Genomic DNA, 21,572 nt, shown 5'->3' with positions numbered 1-21,572 from the left:
ATAGAACTTAGGGCAGCAGTGGCATTATATGGTAAAAGCAGTTAAAGGGTGCGTGCTGTTAGTACTATCCTGAAGTGTGACTTCCCTCTAGAATATTTATACATCTGGTGTATAACTTCTACCCTGGACTGTAAAAGAGAACCCAAGTAACAGTACCCCAGATTAATTCTGGCTTTATTTTTTAACACCTACAGCACCCTAGGTATTTGTAGGTGGTCTCCCATCCAAGTAGTAACCAGGCTCAACCCTGCTTAGCTTACAAGATCAGAAGAGATCGGGCATGTTCAGGGTGGCATAGCCATAGACAGTTCTGGCTTCTAAAAGCTATCAGAGAGAAACTGGGAGGAAGGTAGAGTGATAAGAAGGGGGTCTTTTTCTGTCTTTGTGGAAAAGCAATTTCCTGGTAACTGGACACTTAGAAATGTTTTGGGCTAAGTTACATGCGCTGGTTAACAGGGTCTGAGGCTTCGAAAATTTCAGAAATGGCGTCAGAAAAACTGATGTCACTATATAGTGCAAGGAACCCCCAACTACTCATCACATGAGGGTTAAATTTCTCTTAGGCCTATTTTTTAAATTAGGAACTATTCTCTTGCTTCAAGCTCTTTTAAGAAACAGACCTATATTTTTATTTTTAATAATATTAATAATGATAGTTACTACTATTGCTCACTCTGTGCTAGGCATTGTTTTAAGTGACTGAAAAGAATAACTCAGAAAATGCCTCCAAAAAGAATTTCAGTAATTACCATCATTACTTGCCTTTCACAAATGAGGAAACTAGAACATAAATGAGAATTGACTTCCCCAAGGTCACATCGCCATAAAGGAGGGGAAAGGGAGTAAATACCCAAGTAGTTAATAAGCTACTTGGCAAATTCAGAATCTGGGTCTTATTGAGGTTCCAAATTTACTTTTATAATTTTTAAAATAACTGTTTTGAGGTATAGTTCATATTATACACATTTTTGGTATATTTTCATATGAATATATATGTAGTTTTGTAAACACCACCACAATCTAGATATAGAACATTCCATCGTAGTAACACATGCCCCTGTTCTCCTACCCAATTAATCCTTACTCCCACCGCTAGGCAACCAATGGTCTCCTTCCTGTCCCTCTAGATTGGATAACTTTCCTAGAATTCCATATAAATGGAAGGATACAGCTCTGCTCTCTCGTGTCTTCTTTTGCCCAGCATAATCTTCCTGAGATTTATCAATGCTGTTACATGCATTAGTAGTTCCTTCCTTTTTACTGCTGAGTGGTATTCCATTAAGTAATATCACAGTTTATACATTTATCTGTTGATGGACATTTTGGTTCTTTCCACTTGGGACTATTATGAATAAAATTCTATGAACACTTGGAAATTCTTTAAACATTATTTTATTAATTTTTTTTTGGTACAACTGTTTCTCTGGGAGTAAATAACTAGAATTGTTGGTTGCAGAACTATCGAATGGGTTTGTAATATATTATAGTTTTCATTTGCACTTCCTTGATGACTAACGCTTTGGAATCTTTTCTAGTTTTTGGCCACCTTATTTCCAACCTTTCCAACTTACTGGCCATCAATCTTCTTTAGTGAAATGCCTATTTTAATCTATTTCCTATTTTTCCCACTTTAACTGGGTTGTTTGTACTATTACAGCATACATATTGTGGATGCAAGTCCTTTGTCAGATATACCTATGAGACATTCTTTCCCAATTTGTGATTTTTTTCATTTTGATAATAAAACCTTAAAAAGCAGACACTTTTTTAAAATCAAATTCCAACTTATTTTGCTTTTGTTTCATGTTTTGCATTACATGTTAATCTGTTTAGGGCATCTCTCCTGTGTTTTCTTTGGTATTGTTCAATTTGATTTCTGGCTCCAAGTTTTTCCATATTCTTTGCATTCATGTCCAATTCCCGGTACTCCAATGTACTCTAATGTTTCTCTGATGTACTCGAAGGCTCGATTTCTGGCTGAAATTTTTCCCACATTTATCACATTTATAGGGTTTCTCCCCTGTGTGAATTCTCTGATGTACACTGAGGTTTGATTTCTGGCTGAAAGATACTCCACAGTGGTCACAATTATAGGGTTTCTCTCCTGTGTGAGTTCTCTGATGTTTTATTAGGAGCGAATTGTGGCTGAAAGCTTTTCCACATTCACTACATTCATAGGGTTTCTCTCCCGTGTGAGTACTCTGATGTCCTCTGAGATTTGATTTCTGCCTGAAAGTTTTTCCACATTCATCACATTTATAAGGTTTTTCCCCAGTGTGATTTCTGTGATGGACTCTAAGGTTTGCTTTCTGTCTGAAAGCTTCTCCACAATGATTACATTTATAGGGTTTCTCCCCTGTGTGGATTCTATAATGTACTCGGAGTTGTGATTTCTGACCAAAAGCTTTCCCACACTGATTACACATATAGGGCTTTTCCCCTGTGTGAATTCTAAGATGTTTTCTTAGACCTGAATTCACTTTGAAAGCCTTCCCACATTTATCACATTTATATGGTCTTTCCCCGCTGTGAGTTTTCTGATGATTACATAGACCTGACATATGGCTGAAAGATTTCCCACATACATTACATTCAAAGAGTTTCTCCCCAGTGTGAGCTATTTGATGTACTATAAGGATTGACTTATAGCCAAAAGATTTTCCACATTCATTGCATTCAAATGGTTTCTCCCCTGTGTGAGTTCTCTGATGTATTCTTAGGCCGTACTTTGTAGTGAAAGCTTTCTCACACACATCACATTTATAGGGTTTCTCTCCTGTGTGGGTACTCTGATGTCTTCTTAGGCCTGATTTGTCACTGAAAGCTTTCCCACATTCATGACATTCATAGCGTTTCTCCCCCGTGTGACTTTTCTGAGGCTGTGTCAGGCGTGAATTCATGAAGAAAGATTTTCCACATTCATTACCCTCATAGGATTTCACTGTTATGTGAGTTCTCTGACGTATGTTGAAAGTTGACTGGTAATCCAATGTCTCTGTACATGTGTCATAACCAGAGGATCTGTCTGTGGTGTGAGTTCTCTGAAGCACTGAGAGGGCTGAATTATGGCTGAAATTCTTTCCATATTCAATGGGTTTTACCCCTATATGAATTTTCTGATGTTCTCTAATATGGGATTCTTGGCTGAAAGATTTCCCTCCTGTGTTTCTTTGAGTGATTCTATTGAAATTATTTCTGTTTTCAGTACATTCATATCCATTAAACTCATAGTGATTCTTCTCTGGATGATTGCTCTGAGAGACTATAAGTGTTAATTTATCGCATTTCTTTTCCCCACATTTATTATGTTGATAAGATTTCACTTTTAGGTCAGTGTTATTAGATGTAATGAGGACGGTCTTTTCAAAGAAAGCTTTCCCACATTCATTATATTCAAAAGCTTGCTGCAAAGTCTGAACTGTCTTATGCTGAGTAACTTCTTCTGTATGACCAAAGTCTTTTACATTTTTATTGTAAATAAAAGATTTCTCTTCATTATTATTTCTGCTATCCTTAATACTGAGGAGCCATTTCTCATCTACATTAAGCTCCTGAGCCTTCTTTCTTAAATACTGACAATGTGGAGTTAATGAACTGAGATGCAAGTAAGTAGGCCCTATAGCGTCAAATTTACGTGGCATTATTCTTGCAGGAAAAATGTTTACTTCCAGATTACATGGTTTTCCTGAAATTTCTTGCTCTGTAATCAATGACTTTTTGAACGAAACTTGCCACAAATGTTTGCCCTGGTTTTCTGGTCTCTTCTCTGAGAGTTCATCAAGTTGGGATTCTTCTAAAAATGAGAAAATAAAAAATGCAATATTTAATACATTTCTTATAGAATGGGACTTATACATATGCTTCATTATATATTTGACGCTTGGGTTTTTGGCTCTGTTTCCCAACAATTAAGTAATTCCAAGTGTGTATTCTTTTTTTGTTGAAAAAAAAAAAAAACTTTTTGTGATAGAAAAAGAGAGGAAACTAGAAAAGAATATACATACGTATATGGCATCTTAAGTTATAATTTTTCAAAACTGGGTAGAGAAGAGAGTATAAAGAAAAGGAATAATTGAGAGTGGAGGATATATTTAAGAGAGTTGGCTCCTGAGAAAAGCAGCAGCAGAGAATGGGATGAACTCAACAAGAATTATGGCACTAAGTAGATTTTTAAAAAATCAATGGAAAATGGCTTTCATTGGATTTGTCTGAGATAGAGTTTGCATTAGGGAACAGTACCAGAGTCGAGATCTTAGCCAAATACAGATTACAATGGTAGGATAATTATTTGTTTATGTGATTCCAGTTGGAGCTCCATTTTTTCCATTCTACACGTCAACACTAAAATAAATTCATAATGGCACTAAGTTTCTTGTGTTGAAAGAAATAATTGGCCACCTTTTAACATATGTTTCACAGAAACATATATTTATCAGTGGAACTGAACAAACTGATGAGAGCTAAAGTAATTTTTCCACCAGTATTGGAGTCACCACTATATCCTGATTCTGGCCTCGGTATTACATCACGGCTGTTCAATAAGGAATCTCTCTTGACCATCAAATCTTAACTTTCCACTTTTCAGTTTGCTCACTCATTTCCCCAATACCAGTCTTGCCTCTGTTCAATCCTTAATTCTATTTTTCACCTACTTTATATCTGTCTAGTTTTTAAAGACTGTGAGACTGTGAGAACTTTAAGGATCACATTTCAAATTGGCTCTAGAAATTTTGCAAGTGTCCTTCATATTTATTTACCATAAATTTCTTATGCATAGTTGACTGCTATTGCCTTGCTGCTACCCACACTCCATGCAAAAAATGTCAAGCCTATGCTAAAAATATTTTAAAGGCTTTGAATACACTGCCCTAAGTACTAAAAGATGAAAGATTTAAGTGATATGATTCAGGAAAAAAAAGTTTTACACTAACTACATGCTCATTACATGTTTTAGCTATCATTCTATAGTCCATAGTATTTTATGATGCTCTAATCTTGACAAGATATTAGTCCCCATTAAATGATTAATTTCCAGTAATAACTTTATACTCACATTCTTTTCCTAAGTTATCTGCTATTCTAGTTTAGAATCTAGATGCCTCGTCAGGCAGGGCAAAACTATTTTCCAAATCTTAATTAAAAAAATACAAAGGGTTCTAATATCTTCTCATGAATTTAAGCAACATTTCTTTTAAAATCTGAAAGAAGTTACTGCCTGAATCATTCATTTTAACAAGGGATACATGGAGTGCACCCAAATATGTGACTCATGAGTTTTAAAGTAATTACCATCACTAAAATCAGGAGGTATCCTAAAATTGACAGCAAGTCTATAGTTAAATGGGAAGTACTTTCTCTTCTTTGGTTGTACCTAAAATAATAGCTCACCTTTTAATCAACAGCACCTTATATAAAATATATTTTATGCAGCTTTGCTCACCTTTCCAAAATAAAACTCTCACTGATATTCTTTGCACATGTCTGTAACATAAATTAAGTCAGTGGTCCATAAAAAGCAGTATGCCTCAGAATACTTAGAGCTCTTTCACTGAACATAAGGGCTCAGAGGGCTCAGATCCAATGCTGATCTACACCAGATGATTCAAAAGCCCCTGAAATCTGACTTGGGCATTTGCATTTATGAATAGTGTTTTTTGAGTGAATCAATATGAAATACCTCTATCTGGCTTTGGAATCAATCTACAATGTTATTAAATACATACCAGAGTAAGGAAGAATAAAACAGAGATTCGAGTTGAGGAAAGGTATTCATTCACAGAGTCTGGCACAGAGTCTTTTTCTTTTGACACACTCAAGTGCGTTGAGTTTACAAAAGAAAGAGATGAAGTATAGGTAAAGTATTCTGAGAGTATATCACAGAAGTAGGAACATCAGCCAAAACTTAATGTGAGTAATAGTGCTTACTTTCTTTTTTCTAGATGAGGTTAGCTATTTTAATTATTTTTATTCCTAAAACCACCTTTGGGCTTTACAATTTTTACCATTATAGTTTTATCTTTATTCTGTCTTTTGCTTTGCTTAGTTTTCTTTAAAACTTTAATTTTTAAAACAAGTGTATAACACTAAAATTTTTCCTTTATACACTGCTTTATCTATAGTTCAAAGGTTCTAATAAATGTTTTTCATTTAAAAAAAAATTTCTGGATATTGTACAATATTGATTTACTCTGATAAAATAGGTTTTTAAAAGATATTTATTCATTAGTGATTTTAAGATAGAGGGATTTTAACTTTTCTTATACTGTCTGCAAGTTATATGTTATTGAACAATAATATCTCTACTTTATGGAATTTATTGATGCTTGCCTAAAATAGTTTTACATTTTGTCAATGTTTCAAGGTCATTTAAAAGGTTTATTTTTTGTTTTCAGAAGAGTTTTGAAATACACTTAACAGATTCATTTAATAAAATATGCTATTTATATTATCAGAGGTTGATAAACTTTTTATGTAAAAGGTTAGAGACAATGTTTTTGGCTTTGCTGGTCATGCAGTCTCTACTGCAGCTACTTAACTCTGCTTTGTAGTATGACTACATAAACAAACTGATATGGCTGTGTTCCAATAAATGTTTCTTTACCAAAACAAGCAGCAGGCAGGATGTGACCTAAGGGTCATAGTTTGCTGCTGAGCACTATTCTAGAGTCCACTGGCTCTGGTATAAAATCAGAAGGTCTATAATATCGAATGTGTTTCTATTTCTCCTTACGATTGTTGCAGCTTTTTGTTTTATGATTCTTTATGACTATTTGGTACATTAATATTCAAAGCTTTTATATATCCTTTAAAAATGACTTTCTTTAGCATTATCAAAATGTCCTTTTTGAGTTGAAGTGAACCTTAAGTACTAGTTACATAAATAAACATTGAGTTATTTTTATGTTTATTGGCTTAACAGTTCATGGCTATATTTTGAACTTTCTAAATTATTTTTAAGTGTATCTCTGATACAATCTGATAGCCATTTTCCTTTAATAGGTGAATTTAATCCATTTACATTAGTTGATATGGGAGGTATGTTTGTTTTCCTCTATGTTATGTAGTATGTTTATATAGTTTTTGTGCTTAAAAGAGTTAACACAGCAAGCCTGAAAATGCTACCCTTAGAAAGTCTGCTTGCAAGATTAGCCCTGGGTTGGCATCTGAGAACTTAGATTTTGAGATGGTTCTCCAGAACCTAGTACCTAATGAACTTCCCTGGTTGATATTTCACACATGTTATCACAATTCATTGCTGGGGGTCTTGGAAGCTTACACCTGATTTCTTCTGGACTTTGTCTCATGCACCCTTTTTCTTTGCTGATTTTACTTTGTATCATTTCACTATATAAATCTTAGCTATGAGTATGACTATATGCTGAGTCCTCCTAGAGAATCCAGGAAACTGGTCGTGGTCCTGGGGACCCTTGATATAGCTTCACAGGAAACTTTTCCAGTAACAGGTCTGTTTTCTTTGCTCTGTTAAACATATTTAACTTCTAACAATTAGGAAGGTTGCAGTTTGCTTGTATAGTTGTCCTTTCTAATTACATTATATAATTTCTTAATCATCTGTTTATTTAGATGGTATCAATTAATTCATTATTATATAATGATAAAATCAATAGTTCCTTTCTCTCTTCTGATCTGTTTACTCCCAATTTTAGTTGCTTTACTGACCTTTCTTAGTTTTTATCTTTTTATTGTTAAATATTCATGTTAGTTTCTTGCTTCAAATGGTATACTTAACTCCTATCATTCAAAGATGAGAATATCAACATGCTTACAATACATTTTGTCAGCTGTCCACCTTCCACATTAGACCAACTATTTCTAAAATTTCAAATGTAAAGCCCTCTAAAAGGAGAGTGCTGGAAAACATTTCAAATTGCTCACTTCTAGGTGATCAGTTTCATAGGGTATATAAATAGGTAGGTATAAGCTGGAGGGAGAAAGACAATGAGGTGGTTAAGGAGGTTCCAAGACTGGTTTAGCAGTAAAATGTACCAAATAAGATATCTGACAGCTTCATGATCAGAAGCTAAACATAATGATAAGATATCTAAGGGCTTTGAGAGACTCCCTCATTTTCCTGGGCTAGGAGTGGGAAGGTTCAGAGGGAGGTACGGGGAATTCACATCATTCCAGGAGGGAGGGATAGAAGGTATACAAAGAAACCCTACTGCCCATATAAACCCTTGACCTCAACTTTTCAGGGCACTCAATTCTCTATTGAGCTGCCTGACTGGGCTTCTCCCAAGTGTACTATGACTAATAAATCTCTTCTACTTGCTACTTTTTGCCTGCTATCTTTCTTCTCCGAGTATTTGACCTCCATGCAAATCTTTCATGGGGGATCCAAGGACTGAGACCCAGCATCACACATTGTAGGCATCTAAGACCCAGTAACTACTCAGATATAATTTTCTTGGAGGCCTTCTACCAGTATTTAATAACTTACCTGGGGAGCTTCTGCTTAGAAATTCTTTCTCTAATAACCATAGAGCTTCTCCTTGTTCTAACATGAAGATCAGTTCTGGTTTTGTAAAGCAGTACCCTGTAAATGGGAAATAATTTAGAACTTAAGTAAGCTGCATATGAAGGAAGGTACAGTTTCAGAAGGTACAGCTTCAGAAGCAGCACATTTCTGAATGTGAAGGAAGGTACAGCTTCAGAAGCAGCACATTGAAGCTGTTCACTAGAAAATTGGAGGCGGGAGAGGAAGTGACCAAAAAAAAAATTTTTTTCCTTACACTCAAAATAGATCACTCTCCTTAAACCCCCAAATCACAAGCCTACATAACATTAAATTCTAAATTGGTCAATTTCTTTGTTTTGAACAAGAGATTTCATAAGGACTTCAAAACCTGATAATAGAATAAAAGGAAATGATTTACCCCTCCATATCAGATGTTTAAAAAACCCATATAAACTATAGAAAGTGGTTTTTATACTTTAGACAACAGACACTGCAGACTGGGATACCTGAAAATAGGAAAGCAAATGAGGTGAGCCCTATGATTATCACATCTTACTGCTGAGTTTCCAACCCAGAGCAAAACTGCTTGGCTGACTCAATAAAATGAGGCAACAGAACTGAATTTTAAAAAAGCCATGGCAACTAGAATTTGTAGAATAAATACCAGAGAAGAGAGAAGTACTGATACAGAGTCTTGGAGACCTGAGAAATGTTTCCTGAGTATTAACTTATATAAGCATGTAAGAAAAACACTGGAGGTTGGGGGAAAAACCTGTAAAAAGAGAAGGCTGAAAAATCACCAAGCACAGACAGAGGTAGGAAATTTCTGTTCCCACCAGCCAGGGAGAAAAAACTCCTAATGTATGGCCATTTGGGGAGAATACCAGAAAGGTATTTATTGCCTTAGTAAAGGAGCCAAATTAGTCCGAGAGTAAAGTGGGCTCAGTCTCTAACATAACAAAGCTTAAAGTAAATCTTGAAAGGATCAGGTAAATTCCAAATAACTACATTTCAGAAAGGGCCCCCAAAGGTTTAAAATATGGCAAGACTAGCACATAACTATAAAATTCATAACATATAGCACTCAGTAAAAAATTGCTAGGAATGAATACAAGCAGGGATATATAATTCATCAAAGAGAAAAATCAATCCATAGCAACGGAGTAAGAAATGACACATAAAATTAATAATCAAGACCATTAAAACAGTTAATATACTCCATAAGTCAAGAGAAAGAGAAACATGAACATGATGAAAAAAAAAGGGAATTTATTTTAAAAAGTTCCAAAATTAAAATCTAAATATAAAAAATATATGAAATGAGAAAAATAAAAAAATAAACAACAAAAAAAACTGGATAGGATTAATAAAAGTATAGATATCACATGAGGAAAGATAAATGACATAAGACAAATTGATGACTTTAAGGAATTAACTGTGATAAGTTAAAACTGTAAAGAAAAAACCCGCAGCAAATAAAGACTGGAATATAATAAGCAGAATTATCTGAGATCTGTGGGATAATATCAAATTATCTAACACATGTATAATATGCACTTCAGAAGGAAAAAAAAAAACTTTTGAAGAAATATGAGCAAATGTTCAAACTTCGATGAAGTATATAAATCTTCAGATCCAAGAAACTAAATGAATGTCAAGGAGAAGAAATGAAGGAAACCACATCAAGTTACATTAAAATTAAATTGCTAAAAACCACTGATCAAGAGAACATCTTAAGTAGACAGAGAAAGACTTAATAATGTACAGAACAAATTTAGGAATGAATGCCTACTCTGGTCAGAAATTTTATAAGCCACAGGACAATGTAGTGACAATTTTAAAGTACTGAAAGAAAAAAATAGTCAACCTAGAGGTCTAACTTGGCAATATAAAACATTTTGTGACAAAAGCTAAGTTTATCATCAACTGATATGTATTACAGGAAAAGTTAAAAGAAACTCTTTAGACAGAAGAAAAATATTATCAGGTGGCAATGGATTTACATGTAGAAATAAAGAACATAACCTGGAAACTTCAGTATAAAAATAAAATACTTTTCTCATTTTCAGAACTTTTTTAAAAAAATGGTAAATTATCTTTTAAAATAACAGCAATATACTGTGAGATTTATAGTATAAGATGATACCACCACAAAAGATGGAAGGTAAAAATGAAAAGTTATTAAAAATTCTTACGATACATATGAAGTATGGAGGTTCCTCAAAAAACTAAGAATTGATCTATCATATGATCCAGCAATCCCTCTATTGGGTATTTACCCCAAAGACTTGAAAACCCATATCTGAAAAGATATTTGCGTATCAGTGTTCATAGCAGTATTATTCACAGTGGCCAGGACAAAGTGTCCTACGATAGATGACTGGCTAAAGAAGCTATGGTACATATATACATGGAATATTTCTCAGCCATAAGAAGAGATGAAATACTGCCATTTGCAACAACATGGATGGACCTTGAAATAATCATACTAAGCGAAATAAGCCAGACAGATATCACATGATATCACATATGTGGGATATAAACCTAAAAACAACAAATGAACACGACAAACAAACATAGACTCATGGACAATGGACTAGTGATTACTAGAAGGGAGGGGGGGAAAGGGGAGAGGAAAAATAAAAAAATAAAATGTTAAAAGAAACTGAATTTGAAACTTAAAATGCTCCCCAAAGATGAAATCTCCAGGCCCAGATGCTTTTGCTAGAAAATTCTACCAAACATTTAAAGAAGAATAAACACCACTCATACACAATCTTTTCTAGAAAACAGAATAGGAGGGAACAATTTTCAACTAATATTATGAGACCAGAATTATCTCAATACAAATACTAGACAAAGACAGTACAAAACAAAGGCCAATTTCTCTCATGAGTAGAGATGCAAAACTACTTTAAAAATATTAGCAAATATAATTGAGCAATAAATAAAAAGAATTATATGGTACAACCAAGTAAGGTTTACTCCACGTATTAAAGGCTGGTTTATGTATTTGAAAATCAGTCAATATAGTCTACTAACTTAATGGAGTAAGTAAGAAAAAAGACACAGCAGTAGATACAAAAAGAATACTTGACAAAATTTAATATCCATTTGTGAAAACAAGGAATAGAGAGGAGTTTCCTCAAGTTGATGAAGAATATCTGTAGAGAACTTCTGCTAAATAACATCATCTGGTCAGAGACAGGATATTCCCTTTAAGGCCGGAAACAAGGCCAATATGTCTGCTCTCACTACATCTAAGAAGGTTCAGCAGGATCTCAGTATAAACGGACATATACAAATATTTCTACAAATAAGCAACTGATAGGAAACAATTTAAAACATAATTACTCAAAATAATGAAATACTGAGGTATAAATCTAACAAAACATGTATAGATCTTTTATGCTAAAAACTACAAAACACTGATGAAAGAAATCAAAGATGTAAATAAATGTATATATTGTCGTGTATGGACTGCAACACAGTAAGGGTGTTAACTCTTACAAAATTGATAAGTTACATATTTAATGTAATTCCTACCAAACACCAAGCAAGATTTTAAAAACATAATGACGTTATTAGAAAATTAATACGTGAAGGCAACGTAATTAAAATAACTAAAATAATATTGAAAACAAAGTATAAAATGAGAAGCATCACTTTACCTGACTTAGAAAACCCAAAACTAGACTGACACAAGTACAACCAACTGATTTTTGACAAAGGTGAAAATGCATTTCAATAGAAGAAAGATAATGGTGCATGAGCAAATGGGTCTACATAATGGAGAAAAGTTCTCAATTTAGACCTCACTTCCTATACAAAAATTAACTCAAACTCAAAATGCACCATACATTTAAATATAAACGAAAATAGATATAATTTTTAAAATCTAGAGAAAATCTTTGGACCAAAGACTTGAAGTGTTCTAGACACAACAACACTACAACAAAAAATCCCCAATAAATTGAACTTTATCAAAATTAAAAATTTAGTTCTGCAAACACTTTATGAAGAGGATTGAAAAGACAAGTTACAAACTGGTATAAAAATGTGCAAAGAACATATCTGACAAAAGACTCAACTGGACTATACAGACTCACAAAACTCAACAGTCAAAAGAAAAAAAATGCTCCAATTTAAAAAAAAGTGCCGGAGTCCAGTACAAGATGGCATGGAGGAGGAGGTCTCAGCCTTTGTCCCTGCCACCCTCTCCCCAAAACAATGATCTAACAACTACCCACTGATGAAAATAGATCTTGGTCAGCTCTAGAGTACAATTAAGATACTGCAGCAGCAACCCACTGTAGCACAAAACCCAAGGAAAGCCACATAGAAAAGAATAGAAAGCATTCTTTTCTCTAGAAAGTTCTCTAGAAAGCATTGCATCTGTCATGCAATCCTCTATCCTGGCACAGCTTGGTGCCAAGAAAGGGTTTTCTCAGCTTTGACCTCCCCCAACAGGGCAAAGTGAGAACAGGTGGCAGCCTTTGCCACCAAGTACCCCAACAGCCCTTGCTGTCGCAATGGATACTTGCAACTGACTCAAGTTAGGATGGCCAGTTTTCATAGCTGATGGAGCTGCCTGGAGTCCTTGCTGCTGCAACACTCTGGAGCAGGAGATGCTACTGTGCTATCTTTGGAGCTGGACCTGACCCTCCCCACTTGTTCTGGCAACACCATGCACATGCTTATTTAAGCCCTGGACTCTGGTGTTGCCACTGTGTATGCCTGCACTCAAGTACCAAAAGGGATTCCCTTGGCCACAATGCCCCCTGGCAGGAGAAAAGGAAAGCGGGAGGAATACAACAGTTTTGGCTACCAAGGACTCTAATATCCCTTGCTGCTGCAGCAGATACCTGCAGTCTTCGCTTCCAATGATTCCCACAGATTTTTCCAATGCTGACTTCAGCTGATGGAACTGCTCAGTGTCCACACTGCTGCTGTCTCCCCACCCTAAGTCAGAGCTGCTGCACCCTACCCAACAGGCCCCCTCATACCCACCTGTAGGTAAAGGTCTCTCCCTACTGAATCCAGTCAGTAAAATCTGGAAGAGGTGCATGTTCTTTCAAGTGTGAAGGCATCAACACAGAGCTACAAGGAATATAAAAAGATCAAGGAAACATGACAACAACAAAGGAAAACAATAAATTATCAGTAATCAACTCCAAAAACACAGATATCTAAGAGTTGGCTGACAAAGAATTAAAGACAATTGTTTTAAGGAAGCTCAGTGAGCTACAAAATAACAGTGAGACAAATCAGTGACATCAGGAAAACATTATATGAACCAAACAAGAAGTTCAACAAAGAGATAGAAATCATAGAAAAGAACCAAACAGAAATTCTGGAGCTGAAGAACACAATGAATGCAATAGTGTCAAAAGTAGACTTGATCAAGGAGAAGATATAGTTTGCAAATTCATAGATAGGTCACTTGAAATTATTCAATCAGAAGAGAAAAAAGAAGGAAGAAGAGTAAAGAATGCCTTGCAATATATGAGACTAACAAAAGAGCCCACATCCATGTTCTGGGAGTCTTGGGAGAAGAGAGAAAGAAAAGGGCAGAAACATTATTTAAAGAAATTATAGACTACGTGAAGATGGGTGAGAAAGCAGCCATCTGCAAGCCAGGAAGAGGGCATTCACCAGGAACCAAATCTACTGGCACCTTGATTGAACTCCTCAGCCTCTAGAACTGTGAGAAATAAATTTCTGTTGTTTATACCACCAAAAAAAAAAAAAAAAAAAAAATTATGGCTAAAAACTCAAATCTTGTGAGGAAAACGGACATCCAGATTTATAAAGCTCAAAAGAACCTCCAAATGATCAACCTGAAGAAAAGTAAACTGAAACACATTATTATTGAATTGTCAAAAGTATGGATAAAGAGAACTTTGAAAGCAGCAAAAGTGACTCATCATATAGAATGGAACTCCCATAATACCATTAAGAGTTCTCAGCAAAAACCTTGTAGGCTATAAGAAAGTGACGTGATATATTCAAAACACTAACAAACAAACAAACAAAAACACCTGCCAACACAAAACACTATAGTTGGCAAAATTATTCTTTACAAATGAAGACAAGATAAAGTCTTTCCCAAACAAAAACAAACAAAAGGAAGTTTGTTACCACCAGACAGACCTGACTTATAGGAAATGCTTAATTAGGAGAGTTCTTCAAATCAAAATGAAAACACATTAAACATGCAGAAGGATATGAAAGCATAAATATCACTAATAAATGTAAAAAGACAAATAAAGAATAACGTTATACTGTAATGGTAGCACATAAATTGCTTTTAAACCTAATATAAAAATTAAAAAATAAAAACTTGTTGATACGTAATATTAAAAGCAAACTGTAAGAACACAAAGTGTGGGGGGAAGATTAAAAGTGTAGTTTTTGTGTGCAACTGAGGTTACACTGTTATCAGCTTAAAATAGATGGTTATAACTACAAGACATTTTATGCGAGAGCCAAGCTAATTACAAACAAAAAAGTCTACAGTAGAAACACAAAAGATAAAAAAGAATCAAAGCAAATCACTACAAAATTATTAATAAAGCAAGACAGAAAGATATGAAGAGAGGGACAAAACAACTGCAAAACAGAAAAAATTAACAACATGGCAACATTAAGTCCTCATCTGTCAAGAATGATTTTAAATGTAAATAGACTAAACTCTCAAATCAAAAGGCAGAAAATACCTGAACTGATAAGACAAACAAGATCCAGAGATATGCTATCTACAAGAGACTCGTTTTAGAATTAGACACACATAGACGGAAAGTGAAGGGATGTAAAAAAGATACTCCATGCAAATGGTAACCAAAAGAAAGTAGGGGTAAGTATTATACTAATATCAGAAAAAATGCACATTAAGTCAAGAATTGTCTCTAAGGACAAAGAAAGTCATTATATAACAATAAAAGGGTCTGTTCCACGGGAAGACATAACAATTATAAATATATACACACTCAAGAGCAGAGCATATATACCAAATATTAACATATGTGAAAAGAGAAACTGAAGAATAGTGAAATTATCCATACTACTCACAGCAGTCAACGGATTCAAAGCAATCCGTACCAAAATCCCAATGGCATTCTGTTACAGAAGAAGAAAAAACTATCTTGAAATTCATATGGAACCACCAAAGGCCTGGATAGCCAAAGCAATCTTGGGAGAAAACAATGCTGGAGGCACCACACTTCCTGACTTCAAAATACATTATAAAGCTATAGTAATGAAAACAGTATGGCATTGGCATGAAGATAGGCACACAGACCAATGGAACAGTACAGAGAGCCCAGAAATACATCCATACAACTGGTCTTCCACAAGGGTGCCAAGAACACACAATGAGGGAAAGGATAGTCTCTTCAATAGATGGTGCTGGGAAACCTGGATATCCATATGCAGAAGAACGAAATTGGATTCTTATTCATGTAATACACAAAAATCCACTCAAAGTGGATTAAAGACTTAAAGATAAGACCTAAAATTGTGAAAAAAAAAAAAAAAGACAAAAGAGAATAAGTATTGGTGAAGATATGGAGAAAACAGAACCCTTGTACACTGTTGGTAGGAATGTAAATTGGTAGAGCCGTTAAGGAAAACAGAATGAAAGTTCCTCAAAAAACTCAAAATAGAACTACCTAATGACTGAGCAATCACTCCTGGGTACATATTCAAAGGGAATGAAATCAGAATCCCAAAGAAATATGTACATGTTCATGTTCACTGCCACATTATTCACAATAGCCAAGATACAGAAACAATCTAAATGTCCATTGACAGATGATTAAAGAAGGCATGGTATGTATACATACAATGGATATTATTCAGTCATATAAAGGAAGGAAATCCTGACATGTGCCCCAACATGGACAAAACTGGAGGACATTATACTTAGTGAAATAAGCCACCACAGAAAGACAAATATTGCGTCATCTCACTGGAATCTAAAAGAGTTAAACTCATAGAAACAGAAAGTAGAATGGTGGGTTCTCCAAGGGCTAGGGAAATGGGGAATGGGAGATGTTGGTAAAGGAGTACAAAGTTATATAAGGCGAAGAAGCTATGGAGTTCTTACGTACAGCAATATGACTAGAGTTAACAATACTGTATTACATACAGGCATACTTCAGAGATATTGTGGGTTCGGTTCCAGATCACCACAATAAAGCGAGTATGACAATAAAGGGAGCTGCAATCTTTTTGCTTGTGAGGACCTTGCCTTCAATTTGTAAAACATGCAACATCTGTGAAGTGCAATAAAGTGAAGTTTGCCTGTACTGAAATTCACCAAGAGGGTAGTAGCTCTTAAGTGTTCTTAAACCACCTCTCAAAACGTATGTCAGGTGATGGGTATGTAAATTAGCTTGATTGTGGCAATTATTTCAAAATGTATATGTATGTCAAAATATCAGGTCTTATACCTTAAATATGTGCAATTTTAATTGTCATTATACCTCAATAAAGATGGGGAAAAAAGTACAGAAGCCATGAACAGACATTTACTGTCTAAGGATATATAGATGGCATATGAGCACATGAAAAGATGAACACATTTAACATCACTAACCATTAAGGAAATGCAAATTAAGAATCATGATGAGCTATCACTATATTCCTATTGCAACCACTAATCCAAAAAAAAAGTTATAATACCAGGTACTAGGAAGGATGGGAAGTAACTGGATTTCTCATACACTGCTGATAGAAACACAAAATGCTACAGCTACTCTGGAAAATAATTTGGCAATTTCTAAAGAACAAAATATATTCTTACCAAACAACCACAATCACACTCCTGGGCATATATTTCAGAGAAAATAATTATGCTCACACAAAAACCTGAACACGAATGTTCATAGCAGCTTTATTTAAAAACGGCCAAAATTTAGAAACAACAAGTATGTCCTTCAATAGGTGAATGGCTTAACAAATTATAGTACATTCACATAGTAGAATATTATGTAGTAATAAAAGAAATAAACTATTGATACACATTATAACTTGGATGGATCTCAATCTCACACATCAAATATTGTATGATTCCATTTATAAGATGTTTGTGAAATTGCAGAATTACAGAGATGAAAGGCATATTAGTTGGCAGAGATTAAGGACAATGTGGGAGGGGAGGAAGGTATGATTATAAAGAAGTAGCATGAGAGAAATCTTTGTGGTGATAGAATAATTCTATACCACAGCAGTGGTGGTGGTTGTATGAAATCTCCACGTGATGAAATGGCATAGAGCAATTCACACATATTGTGCCAATATCTACTTATAAATGGTGTTGAGATAATCACTTCTTGGCCTTCTGGCTAAGATCAAGTGTAGTATCTGTTCTTATCTTAAGTTTAACAAATGGTGTTGAGACTATATTATAGTCATATAAGATTATATATAGTCATATAACAATTGGTGGAAACTTGTGAAGAATACAATTGCTAATTCCTGTGAATCTATAGTTGTGTCAAATAAAAAGTTTTTTAAGTATATATAAAAACCAAAAACAATCTGAAAATATTTTTTTTCTTAAAAAGCAAGCCAGAGATGGAGAAAAAAAATGTGTGCAAGACATATATTTGATAAAGGTCTGAACAACTTCCACTCAACAATAAGGACCCCCTCCAAAAAAACAAAAACAAAAAACCAATAAAGTTAAGTAGAAAATGGAGTAAAGATGTGATTACTTCATTAAAGAAGATTATAAATGGTTAAAAAGTACATGAAAAGAGGTTCGACATTGTTAGTCACCAGGGAAATGCAAATTAAAACCCAATAAAATATAACTAGATACCAACTACAACTGGTTAAAAATAATAAGACTTATTGAACCAAATGTTGGTAACCAAAAAGCAATGAGAACTCTCAGACACTGCAAATGGGCATAAGAAACAGTGTAGTCAACTTGAAATCATTTGGCAGTTTCTTATAAAATATAAACTTATCAGAAGACCCAATAAGCTCACTTCCTGGTATTTATACAAGAGAAATGAGAAAATATCGACACACAGACTTGTATGTGCATGTTCATAGCAGCTTTATTCATGACAGCCTCAAACTAGAAAAAAACTCAGGTGTCTAACAACTGAAAGCATAATAAACTGTGGTAAAAACAAACTAGTGATACATGCACACATGCACGAGTCTTATGCTAAGCATTATGCTAAGTAAAAAAAGCCAGACAAAAGACAGTATATACTTTATGATTCCATTTATATAAAACTTGAGAAAAGGCAAAACTATTGCAATAGAAAGCAGATCAGTGATTGCTAGAGGTCTGAGAGGTAGGGATGGAGGGACAGGACTCACTGCAAAGAGCTACAAGGTATCTTTTTGGGAGGGATGTATTTCAAATCATGATTTTGATGATGGTAAAACTCTGACTGGTACAATGAAAAGTGCTGAATTTTATTTTCTGCTAAATACAAGTCAACGAGAATAATTAACATTTAAAAAAGAAAAACAATTTGCAGGCAATAAGGAATCACATGGTAAGGTCCACTCACCCACTGAGATGAGGTGGCTGTAGTTCTCCAGCATCACATCTCTGTATAAGGTCCTCTGAGAAGCACTCAGGTACTGCCACTCCTCCAGGGTGAACTCTACAGTCACATCCTTGAATGACACTGAGGCCTGTAACAGCACATTTCCAGTCAATCTCAGGGTCCCGAATCAGGGACATGGAAAATAATTTTGGAAACTAACTCTTAATAGATTTACTGTTATTGAGTTTAAAACAAAATGCTATAAAAGATAACTATTATAGCCCTAACTCTGTCTTATACTTTGGGGACATGTGCACAATTAGTAAAAAAAAATTATTCTCATGCTCTGATTTATTTATATCTATTTTTAAATTATACACATATATTATCAATATAATGAGAAAGCTTAGTGCCTTATTTGCTTATTTAGAGTTAATTAATATAGAATTCCTGTATCTATTTTCCATACACCAATGGATTATGCTGAGCACTCTGGAGAGTATACATACCCCAACCTAGAGTTCTTGCTGGGGTAATGGGGAAACAATGAAGAGATACATGAAAGCCTAGGGAGGTATTACACATCACCAGATTTATATTTCAGGAGTAATGCTCTAGAACAGGCTTTCTTCAGTTTGGCATTACTAACATTGTGGACCTAATAACACTATTTTTGGGCAAGACTCTCCTGTGTATTTTAGGATATTTATCAGTATCCCTGTCTTCCACTGACCATACGCCAGTAGTGTCTCCAGTTGTGACAATTAAAACTGTCTCTATACAAGTTCATCAAAACTTAAAAATAAAACTACCATATTATCCAGCAATACCTCTTCTAGGTATTTATATGAAGAAAATGAAAACTTTAATTTGAAAAGATATATGCATCTCTATGTTCATTGCAGCATTGTTTACAATAGCTGAGATATGGAAGCAACCCAGGTGTCCACTGATAGATGAATGGATAAAAAGATGTGATATATAAATACAATGGAATGTTACTCGGCCATAAAAAACACTGAAATCTCAACATGGATAGACCTAGAAGATATTATACTAAGTGAAATAAGTGAGACAAAGAAAGACAAATACTGCATGATTTCACTTGTATGTGGAATCTAAAAAGCAAAACAAATGAACAAACAAAACAAAACAGAAACAGACTCACAGATATAGTAAACAAATTGGTGACTGCCAGGGAAGGGAGGAGGATAGGTAAAATAGGTAAAGGGATCAAGAGGTACAAACTTCCAGTTACAAAATAAGTCACGGATGTAATGTACTGCACTGGGAACACAGTCAATAATATCGTAATGACTTATAGGGAGAAGACTTATTGTGGTTATCATTTCATAATGTATAAAAATAATCATTAAGTTGTTCACCTCAAACTAATATAATAGCAAATGTCAATTATATCTCAACAAAAAATAAATCTCCAAACATTGCCAAACGTCTCCTGGGTAGCAAAATAGACCCTACTTAGGAACCACTGCTTTATGTGAATAATGGACAATGTATTAAGCAGCAAAATACTTAAATTAAGAGATGAACTATACTAAGAAAAAGCAACAAAAATAAAGAATGGGAAACAAATCCTTACAGGAAACAAAATACAGTCATTACTTTGTTGTGCAGCTATACATAGAGATGCTGCACAAGCAACTGGGTAGAGGCTGATGCCGTATACACAGATCGAAAGAATGAGTCAAAGGCTGGGCCGTAGTGAGGCAGATGTTCATTAGCATTCAAAACACCTGTGGAACTATTTATTTCCACAGATAATGGAATTATTTCACTGTTAGGTGCATAATTCTGGAACAAAGGAGGGAAGTGTAAAATGAAAATATTTAGGAGAAATTAGTCATTAAGATGGTAATTAAAGTCATCAGAGAAAAAGACCTAGCTTAGAAAGGACAAAGAAACCAAGAAGACCCAAATATAGAATGTGATGGACTAACAAATTTAACAGGTAGGTAGAAAAATAGGCTACAAAGGCTGAGAAAGAATGTCTAAATGATGGAAAGAGAAATCAGAAAGATTAGGGCTCTCTGGGTTCTAACCTAGTTTGCGGTGACATGGCTCAGTGCACCAAGGTCAGAATCACCAGTAAATACGGGACCTGTTATGGTGCCTTTCTCAGGAAAATGGAGAAGAAAATTAAAATCAGCCAGCACGCCAAGTACACTTGCTCCTTCTGTGGCAAAACCAAGATGAAAAGAAGACCTGTGGGGATCTGGCACTGTGGTTCCTGCGTGAAAACAGAGCTCTGATGGTGCCTGACCTACAACACCACTTCTGCCATCACAGTAAAGTCTGACATCAGGAGACCCAAGGAACTGAAATTTGAAACATTGCTAGCCTATAATAAATGAGTTGATTTATGTAACAAAATTACTTTGGTTTCCTAGTTTTATTAATTAGATGTTTTGGTTTGCATTGCATTAATTTTCCTTTCTCAAAAAAGATCTGGAAATTAAGACCCTTCTAATTTTTCAGTAGCTAAATGATATATGACCTAAGAATATAAGCCTTACAGGTTAGATATACATCTCAGCTTTTTATGTCTTTTTTTT

At 34.6% G+C, this 21,572-nt stretch overlaps 1 protein-coding gene and 2 pseudogenes across 1 annotated transcript in view; 2 read left to right on the top strand and 1 right to left on the bottom strand.

Annotated features, from left to right (window-relative positions):
* Nucleotides 1–1,376: 1,376 nt before the first annotated feature.
* The window catches only part of LOC105308900 (zinc finger protein 782-like), a 30,963-nt gene continuing 10,767 nt past the window's right edge, over nt 1,377–21,572 (bottom strand). Inside the window, exons 6-8 of the mRNA XM_011384963.2 lie at nt 19,018–19,144; nt 8,462–8,557; nt 1,377–3,793 (exon numbers count right to left, since the gene is read on the bottom strand). Coding sequence (XP_011383265.1) covers nt 1,908–3,793; nt 8,462–8,557; nt 19,018–19,144 — 2,109 coding nt within the window. The 3' untranslated portion in view covers nt 1,377–1,907. The remainder of the gene's footprint in view (nt 3,794–8,461; nt 8,558–19,017; nt 19,145–21,572) is intronic.
* Nucleotides 17,807–17,925, top strand: LOC111733785 (annotated as a pseudogene).
* Nucleotides 20,164–21,543, top strand: LOC111733782 (annotated as a pseudogene).

Source organism: Pteropus vampyrus, unplaced genomic scaffold (genome assembly GCF_000151845.1).
Source record: "Pteropus vampyrus isolate Shadow unplaced genomic scaffold, Pvam_2.0 Scaffold637, whole genome shotgun sequence".
NCBI classification, from domain to species: Eukaryota; Metazoa; Chordata; class Mammalia; order Chiroptera; family Pteropodidae; genus Pteropus; species Pteropus vampyrus.
Note: the sequence above shows the minus strand (reverse complement) of the source record. Positions and strands in the feature narration are given on the sequence as shown.